The following is a 23,657-nucleotide window of genomic DNA, read 5'->3' as shown; positions in this document are numbered from 1 at the left end:
ATCCTCTCCACGCACCACATGGATGAGGCAGACATCCTGGGGGACAGGATCGCCATCATTTCCCATGGGAAGCTCTGCTGCGTGGGCTCCTCCCTGTTCCTGAAGAACCAGCTGGGGACAGGCTACTACCTGACCCTGGTCAAGAAGGACGTGGAGTCTTCCCTCAGCTCATGCAGAAATAGCAGTAGCACTGTGTCATACCTGAAAAAGGTGAGTTGCAGTCTCAGTGCGTCCGGGGAATCAGGACTCTGGCTATGACTGGCTTGTTCATACCTGCCCCAGTCTGCCACCTTGAGGCCACCAGCTCCCTGCTCTGTGCCCTGTGGAGTCATGTACCTCCTACATGGAAAGCTACAGAGACTTCTGTTCCCATCGTGTTAGCTCTGCTGAATCCCGTTTCCTTTTTCTAATGGAGACACAGTGAGTGTAGGAAAAGGTCCTTAGAGGACTTAATGTTGTTGAAGAAGAGAGGTTTGCCAAGAGTTAAGAGCCTTGGCTGCAGAATGCCCTGCTGAGTCTGCTCATTACCTTTAAATCTTCTCAACTTAAACTTTTAAACTACAAAACAGCAAATATTTATCGAGCACTGATTTCATGCCAAACACTCAATCTAGCAGACTCTGGACATAAAAGAAAATCATGATAATAGTTGTAGCATTGTTATCGTTTGTAGGCCTATTTTTTTTTTTTTTAACATCGTCTCAGAGTACAAAGCAACCCTGGGAAGAAGGTACTGTACTTATTATCTTAGATGATGGAAGTGAGGCTTGTAGGGATTTAGTTCGTTCAAGGTCATCCAACAAGTGCATTACACAGGAGGGACCAGAACCCAATAACAAAGTACATTCTCCCCTGTACTGCAGTACATGCCTGAGATTTATTTGTGTTTTCCAACAGTGGCACTCAAAACACTTACCAATATATCCCATCCTTGACCTCCTGTCCACTTATTTACCTTTTAACTGGTGTCTGGTGAGTCAAAGTGTAGTCTGAGGCCAGTGGCATTGGGATCACTTGGGAACTTGTGAGAAATGCAGAAACATGGGCCAAAATCAGACTTGCCAAATCAGAATCTGCATTTTAACAAGGTCCTATGGTGAAGAGACACAAATTAAAGTTTGAGAAGCTCTGAACAACACAACCAGGCAGGTAAATCCCATGCCCAAGACTGTTGGTGAGGGCCTGGTTACAGCACTCATAGGTTTGTGGGGGGTTTTTTGGCCATGCTACATGGCTTATGGAATCTAATCCCTTGACCAGGGATTGAACCCATGCCCCCTGCAGTGGAAGCACAGAGTCTTAACCACTGAACCTTACAGTATGCATCGGCAGGCCAGAGTTCAAGAGCGCTGCTTCCTGTGCACACAACACACACATGTTAGATCAGACAGTGGCTTCAGAAGCCAAGACTGCTTGGCTGTATGCCCCTCAGGAGAAACTTTTTGCTCCAGTTCTCACACACAGAAACCTCTCGGAAGCCCCGCCCCGGTGAAGGTGGTGGTGGCTGTACCTTGCTCGGTCCCTGACCCATTCTCACCTCCTTCTTTGCCATCAGGAGGACAGTGTTTCTCAGAGCAGTTCTGATGCTGGCCTGGGCAGCGACCATGAAAGTGACACGCTGACCATCGGTAAGGACTCTGGGGTTTCTTATTCAGGTGGTGTCTGAGCTTCCCCCAGCTGGGCAGAGTGGAGGCACAGGAGGAGAGGTGCAGAGGCTGGTGGCGCTGACTCAAGGTTTGCTGCTGGGCTGGGGCTGGGTGGCTGCGGGAGCAGGCGCTGCTTAGAGGCGGATTGGCCTAATGCTTGCTGGGGAGCCTGGGGCTTGGTCTGGGAGCCGGCAGGGCAGTGTCCCAGATAGCTGAGATGATTGGAGTAGCGGGTGGTTGTTCCTCACCCATTCAGCTGAGATGAATGGGTCTGGCTGGACACTGGACACCTCCCTCAGGAGGGATGTCTAGATGTCCAATGTCCCCAGTGACACATATGGAATGGAAGCCTTTACCTTGGCCAAGTCTTCTCTGCCCTAACAACTGGCTCTTCCCAGGAAGACCTCTCTTTCCATGAACTGTTTGATTAACCCTCTATTGAGATAAATAGAGGATCCTCCTTGAATTGATTAAGAGAAAGATGAAGAACCTCTTAAGGTTCCTTTAGTCAAGTTTTCCAATGAAGAATCCTAGCTTTTTGGCAATAGACACTAGGCTTTCAACCTCAGAAAGTCATTCAGCCAGCCACCCCCCACCTACCCACCATAAACTGAGGGCCTACATGGTGCCCGGCTTTGGTGATGCAAAGGTGAATAAGACCCAGTCCATGCCCCCAGGAACCCTTGGGCCAGAGATGAACCTGTGGAATGATTTCAGTGTCTGGGCCAGCTGTGGTGTGCAGGCAGTGGGCTTCTGAGGAGCAGGCAGAGGGTGAAGGAAGGGGGCCTCTGAGCCGGCCAAGCCGTATCATATCTGTGCTGTGGTCCCTACAGATGTCTCTGCAATCTCCAACCTCATCAGGAAGCATGTGGCTGAGGCCCGGCTGGTGGAAGACATTGGGCATGAGCTGACCTACGTGCTGCCCTACGAGGCTGCCAGAGAGGGAGCCTTTGTGGAACTCTTCCACGAAATTGACGACCGGCTCTCAGACCTAGGCATCTCCAGTTACGGCATCTCAGAGACTACTCTGGAAGAAGTAAGTTCAGTGACCGACTGTCAGAACTGAGCAGGGCCCACAATCCTGGGGCCAGACAGGCAGCCTGCATATCCACTGTGAGTAGGATCACCATGGACGTAGGCACTGAGCCCTTAGGTCGTTGGCATCTGGGCAGTGTTGCTCCCAGTTAGACCTTTAAGATTTCAGTGGGAGATGGTAGGAAAGAAGTAAGAGGATTGATCCTGGTGTGACCAGGCATGGCCATGCCTAGGAAAAGTCCAACATTTATGGAAAACCTACTTATGCCTTGGGCTAACCTGGGAGTGTTTTGTTGTGTTCAGTCATTGTAACTCATTTAATCCTCATAACAAGATGAGAAAATTGACATGAAGGGATGCTGAGCAGATTCAGATCAGGGGTTTTGAGCTCCAAAGCCCATACTCTATTACTGTGTAAGCAGTGCCTCTCTTTAGGGAAACCTTGAGGGTTGGAAGGGATATAAAAGTTGTCTGTTCCAGTAGTCCCCAAGTTAGCCTGTGCAGCAGAATCTTCTGCGAATATTCTAAAAATGTCAAGGCTCAACTCCAGGGTCTTTGAATCAGAATTCCTGGAGGTAAGACCTTAATGTCTGTGCTTTTATTGCATGCTTCCTGGGCAGCATCTCTGTAGATCAGAGTTTGGGAATCGCCTGTCTAGTTCAGGTTGCCTTCTGGTGTTAGAAACCCTGCCATAACATTTCTAGTGACAGGGAACGCCTCTTCTCCTGATCATCCTGTCTTGGAGAGCCTATTTTCATGCTAGCGTGCTCAAAGATTTCGGGCCAAAGACTTGAAGCCACTTGGCTCATTCCCTGTAGGTTCAGAACAAATTCCACCTTATGCAGTGTCCTGATGTCATAACTTTAATTTGAAAATGACTTTCTGAATTGATAGCTCTCACCACTGGGGAAATGTTCTCTAGTGTAAATAAATGGCTTCTCTCCCAAGTGACTCTGACAAAGTGTTATCAATAAATGAAGCTTTTACGTTATGTCTTTAGGGGCTAGCGTGTTCAGTCATGTAATAATCGTGACAGTTGCTCTCATACTGTGGTGCTTATTATAATCCTCTCATTCTCATTTTTCAGATATTTCTCAAAGTGGCTGAAGAGAGTGGAGTGGATGCCGAGACCTCAGGTAACCCTCCAAAGGGACTGCATGCCCTCTGGGCTGTGCCACTTGTAGGTTCTCTTAGCTCACCAGGGTTTTGCCTTTCCCTTCAAATTGTTTTATGACATTCTTACTTTTACTGTATAGACTTTTAAAGATTCAGATAATTTTTTTTTATTACAAATAAAACGTGGGGTTCCTTCCTTTTGTCTCCAGATGGCACCTTACCAGCAAGACGAAACAGACGAGTCTTTGGGGACAAGCAGAGCTGTCTTCGCCCTTTTACTGAAGACGATGCTATGGATCCAAATGATTCTGACATAGATCCAGGTCCGTTTGGGCGAGATCTGTGTTTTGTTGCTTGAAAGTGAATTTCCCTCTTGTGTTCTCTGGTGTTATCTTTCAAGGCCCTTGAACCAGGATGATAGATGCCTACAGGGTCTAAAGAGAAGAGAGAGAATGAGAAAAGCCACTTTCCCCTTCTGGTGCTGTGCATATGATCAGACCTGAAAGAGCCTGTCCTCCCTACTTCCTGCACTGCACTGAGACCTCTCACTCGAGATACACATCAAAAGACAGCCCTTTATTCCTCTGAATCCATTTATTATCTTTTCCATAGAGTCCCAGTTTTCTCGCATTCATTAGGTGTTTAATTTTGGAATAAATGTTCTTTGAATGGGTGGATGATTTTGAAAGAGTGAGGTGAATTTGCTACTAGAGTTGATTGTACCCTTCAACTTAGCTGTTTTCGAAGACTGTATCCCTGTGTGTTTGGGATGGAGAAGGAGAGACAAGAAATCAAGCAAATATTGGTGAGACGTCAGGTCACCGCAGTGAGAAATCATTTGTATAAGTGAGGATTTCTATAAAACTGTTCTGAACAGAAACCTTCCTGGCTCTCCTGTTCAATGTGCAACTCTCGTGTTCTCTGTAACTTTATACATTGTTAGCACTTGGATCACCTGAATGTGTCCACCTTTTAGCCAGAGATACAATAGGCAGGAGACAAGTTGCTGTTATGTGTTCTCAAAGTATGTCAGCCTACAGACATGGCCTGTTTTACAGAATATTTTGTAAGAAATTGAGGATGACTCGATTCATTTGAATGGCTTGATGTAACTGTTATGTGTGCACACATCTCTTCAGTTGTCTCAAGGCACCTTCATTTTTCTGTGCTCATCAGACAAGAACCAAAGGCAGAGCCTGCTAGTGTGGTACATTTGGGGTCATACCTTTTCCATGGACGTCAATGTGTCATAAAAGCCCTTCATTCCTTTACTTCTACCTCCAAACACAAGCCTCCAAGGTGGTGGCTAACGATGCTGGAGGGAGGAGGCTGGGGATGTCAAAAATGCCTGGTATAATCTATGACCTTAGCGATGGCTTTTTGCAGAATCCAGAGAAACAGACCTGCTCAGTGGGATGGATGGTAAAGGTTCCTACCAGGTGAAGGGCTGGAAGCTCACACAGCAGCAGTTTGTGGCCCTTTTGTGGAAGAGACTGCTGATTGCCAGACGGAGTCGGAAAGGATTCTTTGCTCAGGTGAGAAGTGTGTTCCTGGCCAAGGACTCAGGCTTCCTTGGTGGACTACAGGCTCCCAACTAGTGAAAGCAGGGTAGCATCGTTGTTATAAGATGGACACTGGAGCCAGATTATCTGTATTTCAATCCCAGTTTGCTTCTTGTACTTATATATCTGTTGACAGATTACTTCTCTGAGCCTCAATCTCCTTATCCATAAAATGGGGATGATAATAGTACCTATGATATGTTATGAGTAAGTACTTGGAATGGGTCTCAAATTAGAAATTTCTGTGTGTGTTAATTTTCTCTTAGAGGAGAGTGTAACAAGGACAAAGTCTAGAAAAACTGGATGAGCAAATTAAACTTTCAAAACTTCAGAGATGCTATGCCCAGATACACTCAACATATGAACTTATTGGGGACTTGATTTTTCTCTAAGTTGATGTTTAACTGCAAACTGATAGAAAAGATAACCAGGGGTCAGAAAAAAATAGTAAACAGAAAAGACTCATTATACTCTGTTTGCATGCTAACTTGTGTTGGGAGGATTAAATTATTTCAGTCTACAAAATCAAGAAGTATAAAGAAGTTACAGAGATTCTTTCCCACAAGTTATGTGGGTAATGCAAAGAATATGAGTTTGGAGCATATAGATTTATGTGTGAATTCTGGTTTTGCTACTTCTTGGCTGTGTGGCCTTGGGCAAGTTGCTTAGTCTTTCTGAACCCCAATTACCTTGTTTTTTGATTGGTGATAATTATATTACTAGTTAGGGTTGTAGTGATAATTAAATGAGATAATGCTCATACAGTATTTTCCCATGGAATTAATCACATAATGATTAATTTTCTCCATTGAAACTTGAGAACATTAGAACCAGGAGCATTATTTGAATCTTTTTTTCTTTTTTTAAGGGTAAATGTCTCAGGAATAAATGGAAGGAGCTTAGAGTTTGCTTATAAAATATGTACAAGTTGTTTTCAGAAAAGGTACAAAGTTTAAGGTTGTTCAAGTGCTAAGTCACTTCGATCGTGTCCGACTGTTTGCGACCATAGCCTGTAGCCTGCCAGTCTCCTCTGTCCATGGGATTCTCCACGTAGGAATAGTAGAGTGGGTTGCCATGCCCTCCTCCAGAGGATCTTCCCGATTCAGGGATCAAATCCGCATCTCTTATGTCTCCTGCCTTGGCAGGCGGGTTCTTTACCACTAGCACCACTTGGGAAACCCTCTTAAGGTGGTTTAGTAAGGATTAATTGTGCTTTTTGAGGCCATCAGATAAAGACATGGCAGCTGTTCCCTTTCCATGGAGGCAGTGCTCTATAGTGATTTTCTCAGAGTATGGGAGCTGAATGGGTAACCTAGTGTGTCTGCAGATTACAGACAAGAAGACTGAGGCCATAGGGGTTGTGACTTCACATGGATACACGAGAGAGACAGAAAGAAGGAGAGACAGAATGAAGCTGCAGTTCTTCTGGCTTCTGGTCCATGCTTGGGCTCTCGATTTTCCTCAGAGCTGAGCTGGGCTCATGGCCACTGTGGTCTTCCTCGGGTTTTCAGGGAGAAGAGGGACCCAGTGTTCTGAGTCACCCTGACATGTGACTACTGTTTACTCTGTGAAGTCCTCAGCTTGGTGCCCCTGCCAGGTGGCCACAAGCTCAGGCCTTGTATTGCCAGCTTCCAGAAATTCACCCAAGGGAAGGGGTTTAGATTTCAGCCTCTACTTCTTCCAACCTGCCAAGAATGTCTTGATGGAACTAGGCCCTGCACACACCCCAGTGCTGGCTGGTCTGAGGCTACCTGGACTTGAAGTGGTCTTCTTTCTAACCTTTGTCCTTCTCTGGCAATTCTTCTCCCTCCTTGCCTCCTGGTTATAGATTGTCCTGCCAGCTGTGTTTGTCTGCATCGCCCTGGTGTTCAGCTTGATTGTGCCACCCTTTGGCAAGTACCCCAGCCTGGAGCTTCAGCCCTGGATGTACAATGAACAGTACACATTTGTCAGGTACGCACTTGCCTTCTGCCTCCAGGGGGAGAGGAGGGCTCAGGCTGACCAGAGTGTTTACTATACTGAGGGCCAAGGGGAGGGGGACTCGGTTACACAAGGGCACGGATTGATCAGCTGTGGCTGCAGCCCTCACACAAGCTCATGCTAGATGCGAGAACAGCAGTGAACCAAACCTGAAGTAGCAGGGCTTTGAACTCATTTCCTCTCTATTCGTTGTTGTCAGGAACATACATGCCTTATGTAAATAATCTGCCAATGCAGAAGAATCTTCTTGAACTATAATATACTTGGATTTTTATACTAAGTCTTTATTTTGCAGTTGAACACAGGGTTTCCATACACTCAGACCCTCACACCTCCAAGTTCTTGTTTTCTACATAGTGCAATTCACATATTTATTATTTCATCTTTGCTAAGTCGCTTCAGTCGTGTCCGACTCTGTGCAACCCCATACAGGGCAGCCCACATATTTATTATTTCATCTTCGCTAAGTCGCTTCAGTCGTGTCTGACTCTGTGCAACCCCATAGACGGCAGCCCGCCAGGCTCCCCCATCCCTGGGATCCTCCAGGCAAGAACACTGGAGTGGGTTGCCATTTCCTTCTCCAATGCATGAAAGTGAAAAGTGAAAGGGAAGTCGCTCAGTCGTGTCTGACTCTTCGCGACCCCATGGCCTGCAGCCTACCAGGCTCCTCCGTCCATGGGATTTTCCAGGCAAGAGTATTTCATCTTTAGGTTACATATAATAGCTCCTGTTTTTTTAGACAAAAATACAGCTATCCTGTGACAATCCAGTGCTTCAAACAAAAGAACAAAGGAATTTCTCCATCTCCTTATGCAGGAGTTTTCCTCAGTCCCACAGTATTTGCAAACCTTTCTATGGAGAAGTGTGCCAGTGATGTCCAAGGGAAGCTTCAGGGAAGCTTTAAAAAGAAAAAGGAAACATAAGCATGCAAATCAGCTTCCTGTTCTCTGATTCTGTGCTTTCTTCCTATTTTGTGCGGGTTTACCTCCTTCTTTTCTTTCCCAGCTGCTGACCTTGTGTTGCCCAGGGCTGTGGAGCATGGGCTTGTTTTGTGTTTATAACTTCTGCCCATCATTATTTGTGCTTTCCAGTTGTCCACGCAAATGTTAAGCCCATAAAATCTGCCTTCCTTTTCCTAGAAAACCCCTCTTGTCTATGCCTAATGATTAATTGTGAAAGTACTTTTGAAATACTGATCTTTAATGAATTCATGTACTTCCCACTAAAATAGATATATGTAAATGTATGTGGGTGCACGTGTACGCACCCCTCCGTATTTATCACTTATTTACACAAGTTCCACTTTGGAGTGCTGTATGTTATCTTGACACCAAATAAACAACCAGAGGCTGAGTTACTTGTGGGTGGGTTCTGTGTTTCTATTTTAAGAGCTTGGCAGGATTTGGCACACAGGAAGTACTTAATAAAGTGTTAAAATTTAGAAAAAAAAAAAAAAAAGTGCCTTTTCTTCTCCCATTCATGGTTTAAATGCGTTGCTAAGCTGACTGCCTCTCATGTATCTACAGTAATGATGCGCCTGAGGATGTGAGCACCCAGGAACTCTTAAACGCTCTCACCGGAAAGCCTGGCTTTGGGACCCGATGTATGGAAGGAAACCCGATCCCGTGAGTGCCACTGAGCTGTGAGCCCCTCCACAGCTGGCTTCTTGTGTTTGTCACCTGGTTTTCTCTCTGCACTGGTTTTGTCACTTGTATGCCACCTGGTGATGACCATCATTTACCCTTTGAAACAGTTTTTATTTTAAAGGAGCTAATGTAGTGATTTAACCCTAGCATCTAGGAACAAACGTAACAGACCAGTAGACTCTTCTAGCATCCTGCCAGGAAAATGACCATGGACATTTGTTTTCTGCTTTAGACATTAATATTTAATTTAGATAGTACTTCATAATGATCCCTTTTCCCCAGCTCCTATACCTGACCGCAGAGATAGGCTCCTATTACACGTAATTTGCAGTTTTGCTAATCAGTTTCTTCACTCTAAAAGCCTGAAAAGTTGACATAATTTTTATAAAAATGGACATTTTCTTCTTTCAGAGTTGCATATTTTTGTCATATTCTCCTCCAAAGTCCTTTTTTTAAAAAAAAAGGAGGTAGCATATAAATAAATTCAGTGAAATACTCATTTGACTGTCATTGTATATGGGGAGAAGGCATGTCCAGATATCTGTGTGAGTAAAAACAGTGAAGAGTGGTGAGGAGCTTCTGAGAGCTCAGTGAAGGTAGAAGCGGGTTCAGGTTTCCAGGCTTGGGTAGAATTTGCACTTGAGGTTGTTAACCACAGATTCAAGGATTATGGAGAGCATGGGAAAGTTTAGGAAGACTGCTGCTGCTGCTGCTGCTAAGTCGCTTCAGTCGTGTCTGACTCTATGCGACTCCATAGACGGCAGCCCACCAAGCTCCTCTGTCCCTGGGATTCTCCAGGCAGGAACACTGGAGTGGGTTGCCATTTCCTTCTCCAATGCATGAAAGTGAAAAGTGAAAGTGAAGGTGCTCAGTCGTGTCCTACTCTTAGCGATCCCATGGACTGCAGCCTACCAGGCTCCTCTGTCCATGGGATTTTCCAGGCAAGAGTACTAGAGTGGGTTGCCTGGAGAAGGGCAAACTTGAATTCCAGGTTTTAGAGGGAAGATAGTGAGCCTGCAGGTGACAGACCAGTGAGCATACCACCTGGGTGTGCAAGTTTTAATGTGTGCTCGTTAAACATATAGCTGTTATATACTTGTTGGCTCTAATTAACTCTGGACACTTACTGAACATTTGCTAGTATTTAGTACTTAATACGGAGAAGGCAATGGCACCCCACTCCAGTACTCTTGCCTGGGAAATCCCATGGATGGAAGAGCCTGGTAGGCTACAGTCCATGGGGTCGCTAAGAGTCAGACACGACTGAGCACCTTCACTTTCACTTTTCACTTTCATGCATTGGAGAAGGAAATGGCAACCCACTCCAGTGTTTTTGCCTGGAGGATCCCAGGGATGGGGGAGCCTGGCGGGCTGCCGTCTATGGGGTTGCACAGAGTCGGACACGACTGAAGTGACTTAGCAGCAGTACTTAATAAGTGTAAATCCTGACGGTTAATATCAGTTCCTAAAGAACAAGATGACCAAGGTGGAGGAGGACAAATTTCATAAGACTTGTGATGAGATTCCACTTGGGACCAGAGAGCAACCCACAGAACTGTTTATTTGATGTAAGAATCATCTAAACGCTGGGGCTCGGCTTCAGATCATAGAGTTTAAAAGTGGGAGGGATATTAGAAATGCCTTGTTGAAATGTGACCTGTTGAAATAAGTCCTTTTACAGTTTTGTGGAGAAAATAGGCTCCAAGAGGGCAAGTGACTTGATGGTCTCACAGTAGTTCAGAACTCAGACATAAATGCCTGACTTGCCACCTGGGGTGCTCGCAAACAACCTAGCTCTTCGTGAGCCAACAACTCTCACCTCGGGTCACTCCCCCAAATTCTTTACTTGTTTTAAGACATGTAAAAGTGAATCTTGACATTCTTCCCCAGATTTTCAGCATCAAACATATGTCTTCTGACTCCTGCCTCCCTCTTCTCCTCATCTCCCATCACTCTTCCTCATAGCTCATCACATGCCAGCCCTGCTGCCTTCCCGTGGTTCCTTATTCGTAGAACACTGGGGACCTTTTCACCTGCGCTCTGTTGCTTCTGCTTGCAATGTTCTCCCCCCCAATCCCTGCCTGGCTTGTTCTCTGTCATCATTTAGGTTTTGGCTGAAATATATGACCTCTTCAGGTGGTCCTTTCTCACCAGTCATTCTCCCTTTATTTTGCTTCCATTTTGGCCATCGAAGATTATATTATTTGTTAATTAATCTTTCCTGGGAACACAAACTCCATGATGGCAGAGACTTTTGTCTCTTCACCCCAGATTCTCAAATATGCAGGACAGTGTCTGGCACATAGTAGATGCTCAGTGAATGTTTGTTGAGTGAACCCACGCTGAGTGATTGAATGCTGGTGATTGGGTTGACTTGAGTTCAGTGTATGAGCACTTAGGCCTTCTTTGTGTTCTATGGTATTTAACTGTAAAATGTGTCTGTAGCTGACAAGTCTGTGGGACGGATCAGTAACCCGGTGGTGAGGGGATATATGTGTATTTGCAGTTGTTATTGATTGGTCCTGTGCTCTGAGGCAATAGGAGAGGCCAGACCCTCTTGGGTGAGCCTGTCCTTGGTGTCCCTTTGCAGAGAAATGCCCTGCTTGGTGGGAGAGGAGAAGTGGAACACTGCCCCAGTCCCCCAGACCATCACGGACCTCTTCCGAAATGGAAACTGGACAATGGAGAACCCCTCCCCCACCTGCCAGTGTAGCAGTGACAAAATCAAGAAGATGTTGCCTGTGTGCCCCCTGGGGGCAGGGGGGCTGCCTCCTCCTCAAGTGAGTCCTTTCAGGGTGTGACTGAGTAAGTGAGGTATAGGGTGGACTGGGAAGAGGGAATGGGTGACATATTTTGAAGTCAGCCTAGGTCCTTGTTTGAGATACAACCAGAGACAACACTCCTGATCAGTGGTCTGTGGAAGTCACACTGCAGCCTCTCCTGCAGTGGTGGTGTCCCAGGACAGACTGACAGACGCAGCTTCATCTCCACCTCTGCCCTAGTGGAGCTGGTGACCTTGGATGGGTCACTCTTGAGTCCCTGGGCCTGTTTCCTCACTGCTGAATTAGGGAGGCTGGCCCGTAAAACTTCTGTGAGGGTTATAACTCTGACAATCCTCTGAGACTATGAGTGAGAGAAGCAATTCTGAATCATTTTTTTCCGAGAATTTCAGGAAGAGGCTTGCTTGTGATGCCTCTCTGCCGCTTTATCAGCATCCAGGTTGTAGGATGAGGACAAGGAATTTTAAATAGTGTTGAAAAAGTAGTCCTTAGTGGTTACTGCTCCTTAAAATAGCACTTCATCTCTTCATCAGTGTAACTCCAATGAAGAATATTCACTAGGCATAGTCAATGGTGCTGCTCCCTAGAAATCTTTTGTAACCGTGAAGAATGATACTTCATGGTCTATTGCTTAGCTGTTCAGAGTAATTTTCTGGGAATCACCTTGACTTGGCATAAAGGGCAGAATGGACCAGGCCTTGGTGATCGGCTGATGACAGTGTCCAGGCCCTGCGGGCAGGGTCTGCTCACACTGTGGTACACGTTTGAGGAACATGTGTCATTTTTGTTCTTGATTTGTTTTCTGTTCCAATTGTGGCCCATAAAGACACATGCGCTTGGTTTTTCTGATGACAGAGAAAACAGAATACTGCTGACATCCTTCAGAACCTCACGGGAAGAAACATTTCGGATTATCTGGTGAAGACATACGTGCAGATCATAGCCAAAAGGTCATCATTTACAATCCTTGGCCCCTGCTTAGCTGTTACTGATCAGAGGAATTAAAGTCCTAAAAAATCGGAGATTGAGTAGTGGTGGGAAACATCACAGTTTGGCTTGATGTTGTCCTTTTGAAGTTTGGGATATTCTTTCAGATTAGAAAAGGTAATGGGAAGTATTATGAATATTCAGTTTGAAGACTGAGGTTTCCTGGCTCCAGAATGAAAATAAATCTGGATTTAAATTCTAATTCTTCCACTTATTAGCTGTTTGACCATGGCGACCAGTTATCCTTTTAAAGCCTTAGGCTGTATATAATGTGATAATAATGTTGCTCTCAGTAGTTTGTTGTAAGGATTAAATGAAATGATACACGTAAAGTAGCTCTCATGGATGGAATGAGTGATAAATATGAGGCATTCTCAAGAGAGCCCTGAGTTCTCAGGACTTCTCGGTGGAGCCTTAGAAGAGCCATGTAGCTTCCTGGGGCATCACTGCATAGTCCTGAGTGCATTAGCTCCCCCATTATTTGCAGTTTTGCTTCCCTCAGTTTCAGTTACCCATCATCAGCTATGGTCAGAAAATACTAAATGGAAAATTCCAGTAACAAACAATTCATAAGTTTTAAATGGCATGCTTCTCTGAGTGGTGTGATGGGAATCATCCCACTGTGTCCCTCCTGGGATGGGAATCATCCCACTGTCCAGCATATCCACACACAGTAAATGCTCCTTGCCCTGGCCCTTTTGGTGATCAGATGGACTGTCACAGTATTACAGAACTTATTTCTAAGTAACTTTTATTTTATGTGATAGTGGCCCTATTGACCTTCAAAGAAAATGACAGGTGATAGGAAAAAATAGTATACATAGGGGTTGGTATTATCTGTAGTTTTAGGCATCCATTGGGGGGTGTTGGAGTGTGTCCCCTCCAATTAAGGAGGGGACTGCTGTACTTAGCTGATGCCCAGAAAATGTTTGTTCTTGCTTCCTTCCCATCAGCTTGGTTATATTTGGTCCCCTAAGTTGGGAGTTCTAGTGACTTTTAATAACAAGGGTATGCTTGAATGACGGTTACTGTTAGTTTCCAAGAAAGAAGCATAATCTCTCCATATGTTAGCCATAATTGAACTATTATTTTTGAATTTAAAAACTTTGTAGTTTGATCACGTCTTTGTTGGTTTTTTAATTGTTTTAATACAAGGCATGACCTTCATAAAAATAATAAGGTTTTAATATGGGGAGAAGAAAAGACATGCTGATTAGGGCTTCTTTCCAGTGGCAAAACCCTACCACACCAGCCTGATTGTAGAGTTATTTCTGTCCCTTTGTTGTATCCCCAGGTAGATATTTCTAACTTTTGTATAATCAGGAAAAGGATCAATGTTTCTTTGGACTGATTTCTGGTTTCTTTGTCTTTGGCCCTCACTACAGCTTAAAGAACAAGATCTGGGTGAATGAGTTTAGGTAAGTTGACTCCTCTGTGCTTTTCTTTTTGCTTCCTTGACTCCTAAAGCTCATGAGGATGATTTTGATGCAGTTTTCTTGGACCCTGGGAAGCTGTTGGTTTAGGGGTGGTTTTGCTCTTAGCTCAGTGCCCAGCTGCCACTTCAGAGGCCTTTGGAATTTTCGCATATTGATTTCCTTGAGGAGATTTAGAAGTTCCTTGTGGGTCTCTAGGGATTTGACAGGAAGCACGATGTGAGGGAAAAACCTATGCTAATTAAAATTATCAAATCAGATTCCTAGGAGACCTAGGGGCTTAAGAACTATTTTTCAGGTCTTTGTAATAACCAAGAAGGTCTTAGATGAAATAGGAGGCTTCAAAACCATCTATGTTCATTGCATTTCAACTCATTTATCCTTCTGAGTTTTTTAAAATAACAATGTTTCTGTTAGGAAATAAGACCAGAATTCCATCAGGAAAGTAAGAATCATTTTCTCCTCTGCTGCAGTCAGGCTCTCTCCTCTCCACCTTCCACCACCACCCCTGCCCGTATCCCCTCTGAGTTTTGAAGAAGCAGATGGGACTGGGGAAAAAAACAAAGGAAGCATCCTTGAAGCCCATTATTACTCATGAGAAATGAGAGCCTTACATGGCTGCCTCAGAACTTTGTTTTTTGACCCTATCTCCCACCTTTCTTCTTTTCCTTTTTTCCCAAGAGCTAGGACCTACTGAATAACTGAGTAGAGTGGATGCAGAACCTTTTGTGGTTCTCCTGTTATGAAAGGGCCACAGCCCATCTATAAGCCCTCCCTGGCCTCTCTGGCCAATGTCTTCCCTCTCATCCAGACTCCCCATCTGCTTGCCTTGAGACTCATGTTCAGGCCTGAGCCACCAGAGGTGGGAGGAGCATCTGTGAGATGAATGAGCATTCTTTCCTCAACATCTCAGATGTCTCATTCTGTGTATAATCAGACCCAGGTCCCTCCAACTTGGGCAGAAGCTGTATAAGAGTTAAGAGATTGCCAGGATCCATTAGAGGAGACCAAGGTGAAACTTTCTCTGAGTCCTATTTTGGTCCTACTTTGAACATACAGTTCCTCTAATTGAACATTACATCCTCAGGCAGTGTCTGCTGCTGAGTGACAGTGGGCCCCACACTGCCTGTGTTTTAATGTCAGGCTATTCTTTTAGGTACGGTGGATTTTCCCTGGGTGCCAGTAATTCTCAGTCACTTCCTCCGAGTGAAGAAGTTAATGATGCCATCAAGCAAATGAAGAAACACTTGAAGGTGGTCAAGGTACAGTACCCATCCTAAGACATGTCAGACAGAAATTGAGTTGCTGGTACATGGGAGTAGTTGACACGTAGATCTGATCACCTGGTAGCTTATTGTGTAAGATTTTCAAGAACAAAACCATCACCGATCATAGAGATCATGGGTCAGCCAAGACTGAGTCACTCAGTATGTACTTACTATTTGAAAGTGCAGGGACTTCCCTGGTGGTCCAGTGGTTAAGACTCTGCACTTCCAATGCAGGGTGCCTGGTCAGGGAAGTAAGACCCAATGCAGCCAAAACAAAACAAAAAAAAAATGCTTGAGAAAAAAAGCAAGTTCAGAGATTTTAGATCTCTCAGAATAACTTAAGTATAGCCAGTGAACAGAGAAACTGGGCATCAAACATACTTTTCTAAAACAATCATTGGTTAAACAGGAAATGAATCACTTTTAAACCGGCAGCTAGTTTTAGGACTTGATAAACATTCATTTTCTTTATCTGTATCCCAAGTTTCCCATTTCTAAGTGGGAACTGGAAGTCAGATGATATGAATTCCAGGGTCACAGACAGCAGGGATTGTCCTAGAATCTGTCCCTTGAGGCACAGACCCCATATCTGATGCATCTACATGTTTGTAGCTGGGGGCCTTCAGGTGATGTTAAGGGAACATGGTGAAGAGCCCTTACCACCAGTTACAGACTGACATCTGCCTCTTGGGACTTTGAATCACAGGGTTTCCCTCTGGTTCCTTTAAGACCTATGACTCGTGGCAACATCAGTGCTTTAGATTTCCAGTCACTTATTTTTCAGGAGCCAGTTATTATTTAGAGGGTTCAAGTTGCATTTTAGTGAATGGGGCAGTAGCCGTGTTTCCCTTCACAAGGTTGTCCCATTGTGCACAAACTCCAGACTTCCTGTTGCTCCTCCTCTGTGAACCATCCCAGCTCAGGCAGCTTTTTGTTGTTCACAGGACAGTTCTGCAGACCGATTTCTCAGCAGCTTGGGAAGGTTCATGACAGGACTGGACACAAAAAATAACGTCAAGGTAAAGCTCTTTCTTCCAGTGGCTTGATGAACAATAATTCCTGCGTTGCTGTGAAGTGTCAGCTCATGATAATGTTGATTCATGACAGAAAAGTCTAGTAACTTTATCGGTAAGGCTGTAAAAAGAACTTGCTTTGCTGCTAGTCACACCGGGGGAACCATTTTGAACATGACTGAGATACTTAACCTGTTTAAGCCTCAGTTTCCTAATCTATAAAATGGAGGCAATAACCATGTCTACCTCAAAGCTTTGGTGAAGATTAAATACATTAAAGAAAGTCAGCATATTGCCTGACCTCACGGTCAGTGCTGGGCACACCCTGCCTCTTTACCATGTTCTCTGATCATGTTTTGTCTTCGGGTGTGACGGAAATTTCTGGAGTTTATGTGCATGTTTTGTGTGTGTGCACCTGCCTTCGGGAACAGAGGTTAGGAGCAGTACTTTGCATCTGGTATGTTTTATTTCAGGTGTGGTTCAATAACAAGGGCTGGCACGCCATCAGCTCTTTCTTGAATGTCATCAACAATGCCATTCTCCGGGCCAATCTGCAGAAGGGAGCGAACCCCAGCCAGTATGGGATTACTGCTTTCAATCACCCGCTGAACCTCACCAAGCAGCAGCTCTCAGAAGTGGCTCTGTAAGTGTTGCTGTGTCTGATTTGGGAGAGGGCAGGGTGTTGGGGGAATTGTGGTGCAGGGGAGAGAAGTGTGAAGCTGGTTGTAGAGTAACAGCTGGGGAAGTAGGTACGTTATGTATGTCTGGGTTGGTCCAGGCTCTGGACAAAAAATGATCAGTTTATGAGTTGGCTGGGTAGAGATTAAACTACACAAGATAGATGCCTCTGATATATTAAAGCCATTAGTACATTTAGTGAATTCATTTAAAGTAAGTTAAATTGTTAATATGATTCTAAAATATTTTAACTCACTCTTAATGTTAATTAAAAAATCAATTTTGTTTGTTTCGAAACAACTATTTTTAAACTTAGTGAAACACACTTTTATTAGCTTGTGTGTTTATTAATTCCTGGAGAGGGAGAGAGAGAGACAGCATGTACGCGTGTATAAGTGTGTGTATGTGTGTATGGAGTTAAAGCCAGTATGATCTAGTTCAGAGTGTACAGCCTTTGAAATCATAGAGATCTGGGTTTAAGTCTGGTTTTTTAAACTTTCTAGATATATGGTATTAAGTGAGGCATTTCATGTAAATGGACAAGTCTGGCCTTCAGCACAAGGTTGATATTCAATCCATGTTAGGTTCCTTTCTTGTTTATGGACTATGGCACAGTTATAGTTTCTGGTTCACTTGTATGCGATATCAATGTATGTCACTAGGATCTTTATACTAAGCTTATATGAAATTTATACAAAGAAATAATTTATATTGTATCCCATTTAATGGGCTTATAAGGCTATTTTTCTTATAATAAGGATCTGATGGAATTTTTGTGTTAGATTGATATGCCATGCTCTTTTGTTGTCAAACTCATTTACAGCCACAGATTGTTGTTTGAATAGTTTCACACTAATATTTCTGCTTTATTTAGTTTTCAAGCTACACTACTCCCTTATGTGTGAAAATTTATAGCTTGTTTGTCATAAAAGATCAAGAATAGTGGAACAAAGTGAATGTTATTAGGCCACTCTTAGACTTCCTTTAATAGTTTTGTTTTGGCTGTGGACTCTCTTTGACCTCAGTAGAAGCAGTTTTGCATTTGAATTATCAAGATTTTTTTTTTTTGCTTGAAAATAATCATCTTTACCCCTGAATGAAATATATGTGGTGAACAGATCTTTTTCCTGGGGTATGCTTCAGACATTCGTGTGTGTGTGTGTGTGTGTGTGTGTGTATGCTTCAGACATTTGTGTGTGTGTGCGTGCGCGTGCATGTGCGTGCGTGTGTGCACACGTGTGCTCTGATTGTGCCCTCAGCTGCACTGTCTTTTTCAGGATGTGTGTGTGTGTGCGCGTGCATGTGCGTGTGTGTGTGCGCGCGTGTGCTCTGATTGTGCCCTCAGCTGCACTGTCTTTTTCAGGATGACCACATCCGTGGACGTCCTCGTGTCCATCTGTGTCATCTTCGCGATGTCCTTTGTCCCGGCCAGCTTTGTTGTGTTCCTGATCCAGGAGCGCGTCAGCAAAGCGAAGCACCTGCAGTTCATCAGTGGAGTGAAGCCTGTCATCTACTGGCTCTCCAATTTTGTCTGGGACATGGTAAGACCACCCGTCTGCTGCTGCTTCAAAAACCTCCATCAGGGCTCTAGATTGGATGGATGGAAGGGCTTCTGGCCTTCACCAGGAAATGTTCTAGCTAATCAAAGATGAATAAAAGAGGATAAAGCAGGCACAGTTGTACACTTTCATGTCACCAAACATGACCTTCAGCACACAGCTGATCTTACACCAGAGAAAATCAGTCCAAAGGGACTGCAACGGATACCACCACCACCTCATTCCCTAAGTGACAACCTTTTAAAGAACTGAGGTGGAACACTCTCAGTCAGAACTCTAAGTCAGTGCCTCTAACTTGTCTGATAGATTTTTAACCTCCAGAGTCAGGATATTCTTTGTCTTACCAGGAACTTAATCTGTCATTTGAAAACATCTTCTGTTTTACTGGAAGCTGATCCGTCCATTGCAAATCTGTTTTCATGTCAGCTGTAATATAATACTTCTGTTTGAGCCAATATGGAGGATGTCTAAGAATTCTGAAGTGCAAATTATTTTTATAAAGCAGAGTTGAAATATATCTCCCTATGAGTTCTATTAATTGTAGGCCACACAGAAAATTTAATTCTTCTCCCATTGGATATACCCTCAAATATTTGAAGACACCTATCATTTAACCTAAATCTTCCCCAGATAAGATGATATATGAGAACACACTTTGTAATCTCTAAAGCACTGTAGAAGTGTGAGTGATGATAATGATGTCTGTGTTGGTTATAGCAAGCCTCTCAGACTTGTCACTCTCTGACCTGATTGCCTCTCTGTGGCCCATACTCCATAGTGTTAATGTGCTCTTTGAAGAACAAAGCCTAGAATTGGCCTTATAATCAGTCTGTCATCCAAATGGTTACGGGTCTAGAGGCAATTGATCTTTATCCCGTACTCCTCTTCCTCAGCCCAAGGATATTGCATTTTGGAAGTAGTGTGGTCTTTTTGGCAACTTGTAGAGAACTGAAACCTCTGCTTCATAGGTATTGTTAAATGGGGTCTTTTTCACTGTTTACTAATGCAGTTGACTTTTTTCAACCTTTATGTATAGCTTTATTTATAAACATAAAGGTTTTTTAAAGCACATATAAAACTTTTTCCCTGTTAAACTGAATTTTACGGGATGTCCATTTGTTTCGGTTTTTTTTGTCTTAATCCAATGATTGCTTTATTGAGTAAGTGCATACATACTGACTGGTCACTGTATCTAACTCTGCCAGGCATCACAGATTCAGAGATGAAAGATCAAGTCCCTGACTCAGGAACACTATTATCTTCCTGTATATTATCCATCTCTCCCTGCTGTAGAACCTCTGAAATTTGCTGTAAGCGTGTCTTCATCTAAGTTGTTGAAAAACACAGTTGAGTAGGATGGGACTGAGGCACAGAGCCCTGCAGTCTGAAGCTACAAATTCTCCTAACAGCTGGCAAGCCCACTGCTACCTCCCTGCCTGTGCTCTGCTCTGCCAGCTGTGAATTCCTGTAATTGTCTTGTGGCCAAGTCTTTATTTCTGCATTTTAATGCTTGAGCCACTGTCAGGACAGACTTTAAAATTAGTCTTGGTGTGATGAAACTGTCCTGACATTGATGTTATAAGTGCTTACCTCATAAATAGATTACAAGAGAGCTTGAACTTGGGCAGACTGTAATATAGCATTAATGATGAAACAGACACAATCATCTTCGGGAAGACTAATGGCAGCTTACTTGCTGCCTGTGAAATTGAAATTACTCTGACTGCGAATCCATCCTTCAGTAAGTTTACTGAGCGTGACACCTTGGCTTATCTGTTGGAAAGACAGAAAGGACATGCAGTTTATAAAATCAGCCAGGGGTAAAAGGCTTGTCAAAATGTGCTGTCCGGTATTTTGATTAATAGTTTTTGTGGCTTCATTAATTCAGAGTTATTCTTCCATATGTTTATCTGCCCTTTCTTGTCCAGTGATGGTGAAGACTTGAGATGTGCTGTGTCTTTGACTTAGGGGTGACCTTGGTTTCCTTGTTTCACTTTTAGTGCAACTATGTGGTTCCTGCCACGCTGGTCATTATCATCTTCATCTGCTTCCAGCAGAAGTCCTATGTGTCCTCCACCAACCTGCCTGTGCTCGCTCTTCTACTTTTGCTGTATGGGTAAGGCACCTCTGGATGGGGCATAGGGAATCCTCTGTCAGAAAGAAGGTGGAGGACACCCAACATGTGTCTTTGTGCCTCACCAGGTGGTCCATCACACCTCTCATGTACCCAGCCTCCTTCGTGTTCAAGATCCCCAGCACAGCCTATGTGGTCCTCACCAGCGTGAACCTCTTCATCGGCATCAATGGCAGTGTGGCCACGTTTGTACTGGAGCTCTTCACCAACAATGTGAGTTCGGGGAAAAGAGATGCTGGGATGACCATATCTGGAGCCAGAGGATAGTATTTATCATGATTGTATTCTACTTGCCTGTGGCGTTGACCGCATGGACCAGTCTGAACTTTTGCAGTCTGTCTTTCCTGGGTTTATATAGCATCTCTTGCTTCTCCTTTTCCTTATGTGTCTCTGATCAAATCTTTCTGTTTCTTTTGACAAGTTCTTTTATACTCCTTTCTGTTTAAATGTTGCTTTCTCCAATATTTGGTCCTCTGCCATCTTGTTTTCCACTGTAGGTACTGTCTCTGGGTGATGTTGTTCATTCTGGAAGCTTTTACCACCACCTCTCAGTGTCTCACATTGTTCTCTCTCAGATTTGTGCCTTAAGCCCTGACTCCTCCACTGAACTCTTGCCCATTGGGTGGCTCCGTTTAGATTAACTGAAAGATACCCTAGACTGGTCACATCCCAGTCATCTTTCCCTCAGAACCCAGTATTTCTCTTGCCATTCCTGTCACACTGGATGGCATTACCATCCCCCCAGTCACCCCAGCTGGCAGTATTAGAGCTATTTATATGCTTTGCTTTTGCTTATTTCTCCCACATTCAGTTGGTGACCTTGCCAGTTCCTTCAATTACAGATTCTCTCAAACAAGGTTTCCTGTCCACTCCTGTTGTCATTGCTTTTGTCCAGACACCTTAACTTAACCCACAAGGCCTTTCAGAGGTGTGTAATCCTTCCTGGACAGTCCCCACCACACCCTTTCCCAACCTGGTAGGCTTCGACTGGTTTCTTCGAATGGTTCCTTAAACCCTCCGTAGTCCCATAGGCCTGTTTCAGGATCCCCAGCCCAGCCCACATGGTCCTCACCAGTGTGACCTCTTCATCAGTGGCAGTGTGGCCACTCTGTTGTTGGAGCTCCTCACCAACAATGTGAGCTACCACCCAATTCTGTCAAAACTAAGCTTCAACCTAAAGTTTTGCTTACCTGCTGTATAGCAGGTACTCTCTCTTCTCTGTGCTTCCAAAGCTCACACAGTTCATGCCTCCAGGACAACACATCCAATTATGTAGTAATTTCCTGTTTCCATATGTCTTTTCTTCAGAGTAGAGACTGTTTCTTATTCATCTTTATCTCTCCTATACCCTAGCCCAGTGCATCCAGCACTTAGCAGCTTACTTAGTTGTTAGGTATTTGGCCATTGCTGGATTGATGTATTTGAGAAGAATTATTTAAATTCCAACAAAATCCTGAAACCGAAATATATTGACCCACACATGAGCAGTTTGCTTTTAAAATGCTAAGCAAATGTTTTGTGTTGGATTTGCTTTTGATTAAATGCAATCATATTTCTAAACTTTGCTCATTTTCCTCCCATACTTGTAACATTATTCCAAATTTTCTAAAGAGCAAAAATTTTGCTACATTATATATCATTAGTTATGGCTGCTGCTGTTTATTGGTATCTGAATCAAAGATTCAGTTTGACCTCAAGGAATCAAACTTTTTCTTCACTCTTATGTTTTAGATCTTGGTCAATTTTTAGCCTGAGTCACAAAAGACATACAGTCTGTCTCTTATTTTTTGTAGAAGCTGAATAACATCAATGATATCCTGAAGTCAGTGTTCTTGATCTTCCCACATTTTTGCCTGGGACGGGGGCTCATTGACATGGTGAAAAACCAGGCAATGGCTGATGCCTTGGAAAGGTTTGGTGAGTGACAGCAGTGGCTACAGGATGTTTTAATAGGGATGGGAGTTTTTATGGGTCTTGAGACTTTGGCCTTTATTTTGGAAAAAGGCTGGTGATTGGGCCTAGGACCTCCCTCCGCTGATAGGGCTCATGTCGGCACAGTTGGTTGTGGCTTGGGTCTTGTCTGATGCAGCCTTTTGTCTGAAAGGTGAGAACATGGTTTTGGAGGTAGGGAAAATACTGGTTTTAGCTTGGACCCAGTGCCGATACCACTGGTGGGGTTTGTCAAAGTCATTGGAAAAATCAAACCACAGCTCTGAGAATTAGGTACAGGCCAGAGAATCAAAAGGAAAGATGCAAACTTTGGCTCTATTAGGAAAATCATGGACGTGCAGATGGGGTCATATATTACCTTTTATACAGTCTATAAAAAGATAATTTACTGCAGCTCCTTCTACCTTTAGAGTCTTTAAAAATATCTCTCCTGTGCCCACATTACTATTCTTTATCGACTTGCTCATATAGTTAGGTGGGCCATGTTATTTAATGGGCATAGAAGAGGGACTATTTTTTTAAGCTTGGAGGTACAAAGGAGATATATTAGGAATTTAAGGAATATTTATATAAAATGAGGTGAATTGAGTTACTAGCTTACATTGTGCTGTGCTTAGTCGCTCAGTCCTGTCTGACTCTTTGCAACCCCATGGACAGTAGCCCACCAGGCTCCTCTGTCCATGGGGATTCTCCAGGCAAGAATTCTGGAGTAGGTTGCCATGTCCTCCTCCAGGGGATCTTCCCAACCCAGGGGCAAATCCAGGTCTTCTGCATTGCAGGCTATTCTTTACCGTCTGAGCCGCCAGGGAAACCCCTAGATTACATTATATGCTACTGAAAGGAGCATCTTTTAATGTGCTTTCTAATCTT

The 23,657-nt window shown here is 43.9% G+C and overlaps 1 protein-coding gene across 1 annotated transcript in view; it reads left to right on the top strand.

The window, feature by feature from the left end:
• Positions 1-23,657, top strand: part of ABCA1 (ATP-binding cassette, sub-family A (ABC1), member 1) — a 138,503-nt gene that overhangs the window by 100,846 nt on the left and 14,000 nt on the right. Inside the window, exons 24-41 of the mRNA XM_010843531.1 lie at positions 1-210; positions 1,556-1,628; positions 2,480-2,682; positions 3,769-3,817; positions 4,007-4,120; positions 5,184-5,332; positions 7,188-7,312; positions 8,866-8,964; positions 11,576-11,765; positions 12,621-12,715; positions 14,138-14,170; positions 15,342-15,447; positions 16,398-16,472; positions 16,940-17,109; positions 18,508-18,685; positions 20,704-20,819; positions 20,906-21,050; positions 22,631-22,754. The exon at positions 1-210 is cut by the window's left edge and continues 6 nt beyond it. Of these exons, the coding sequence (XP_010841833.1) occupies positions 1-210; positions 1,556-1,628; positions 2,480-2,682; positions 3,769-3,817; positions 4,007-4,120; positions 5,184-5,332; positions 7,188-7,312; positions 8,866-8,964; positions 11,576-11,765; positions 12,621-12,715; positions 14,138-14,170; positions 15,342-15,447; positions 16,398-16,472; positions 16,940-17,109; positions 18,508-18,685; positions 20,704-20,819; positions 20,906-21,050; positions 22,631-22,754 (2,254 nt within the window). The remainder of the gene's footprint in view (positions 211-1,555; positions 1,629-2,479; positions 2,683-3,768; positions 3,818-4,006; positions 4,121-5,183; positions 5,333-7,187; positions 7,313-8,865; positions 8,965-11,575; positions 11,766-12,620; positions 12,716-14,137; positions 14,171-15,341; positions 15,448-16,397; positions 16,473-16,939; positions 17,110-18,507; positions 18,686-20,703; positions 20,820-20,905; positions 21,051-22,630; positions 22,755-23,657) is intronic.

The sequence above is a fragment of the Bison bison genome, unplaced genomic scaffold (assembly GCF_000754665.1).
Source record: "Bison bison bison isolate TAMUID 2011002044 unplaced genomic scaffold, Bison_UMD1.0 scf7180017864183, whole genome shotgun sequence".
Classification (NCBI taxonomy): Eukaryota; Metazoa; Chordata; class Mammalia; order Artiodactyla; family Bovidae; genus Bison; species Bison bison.
The sequence above is the reverse complement of the archived record's forward strand: the minus strand, read 5'-3'. Positions and strand labels throughout refer to the sequence as shown.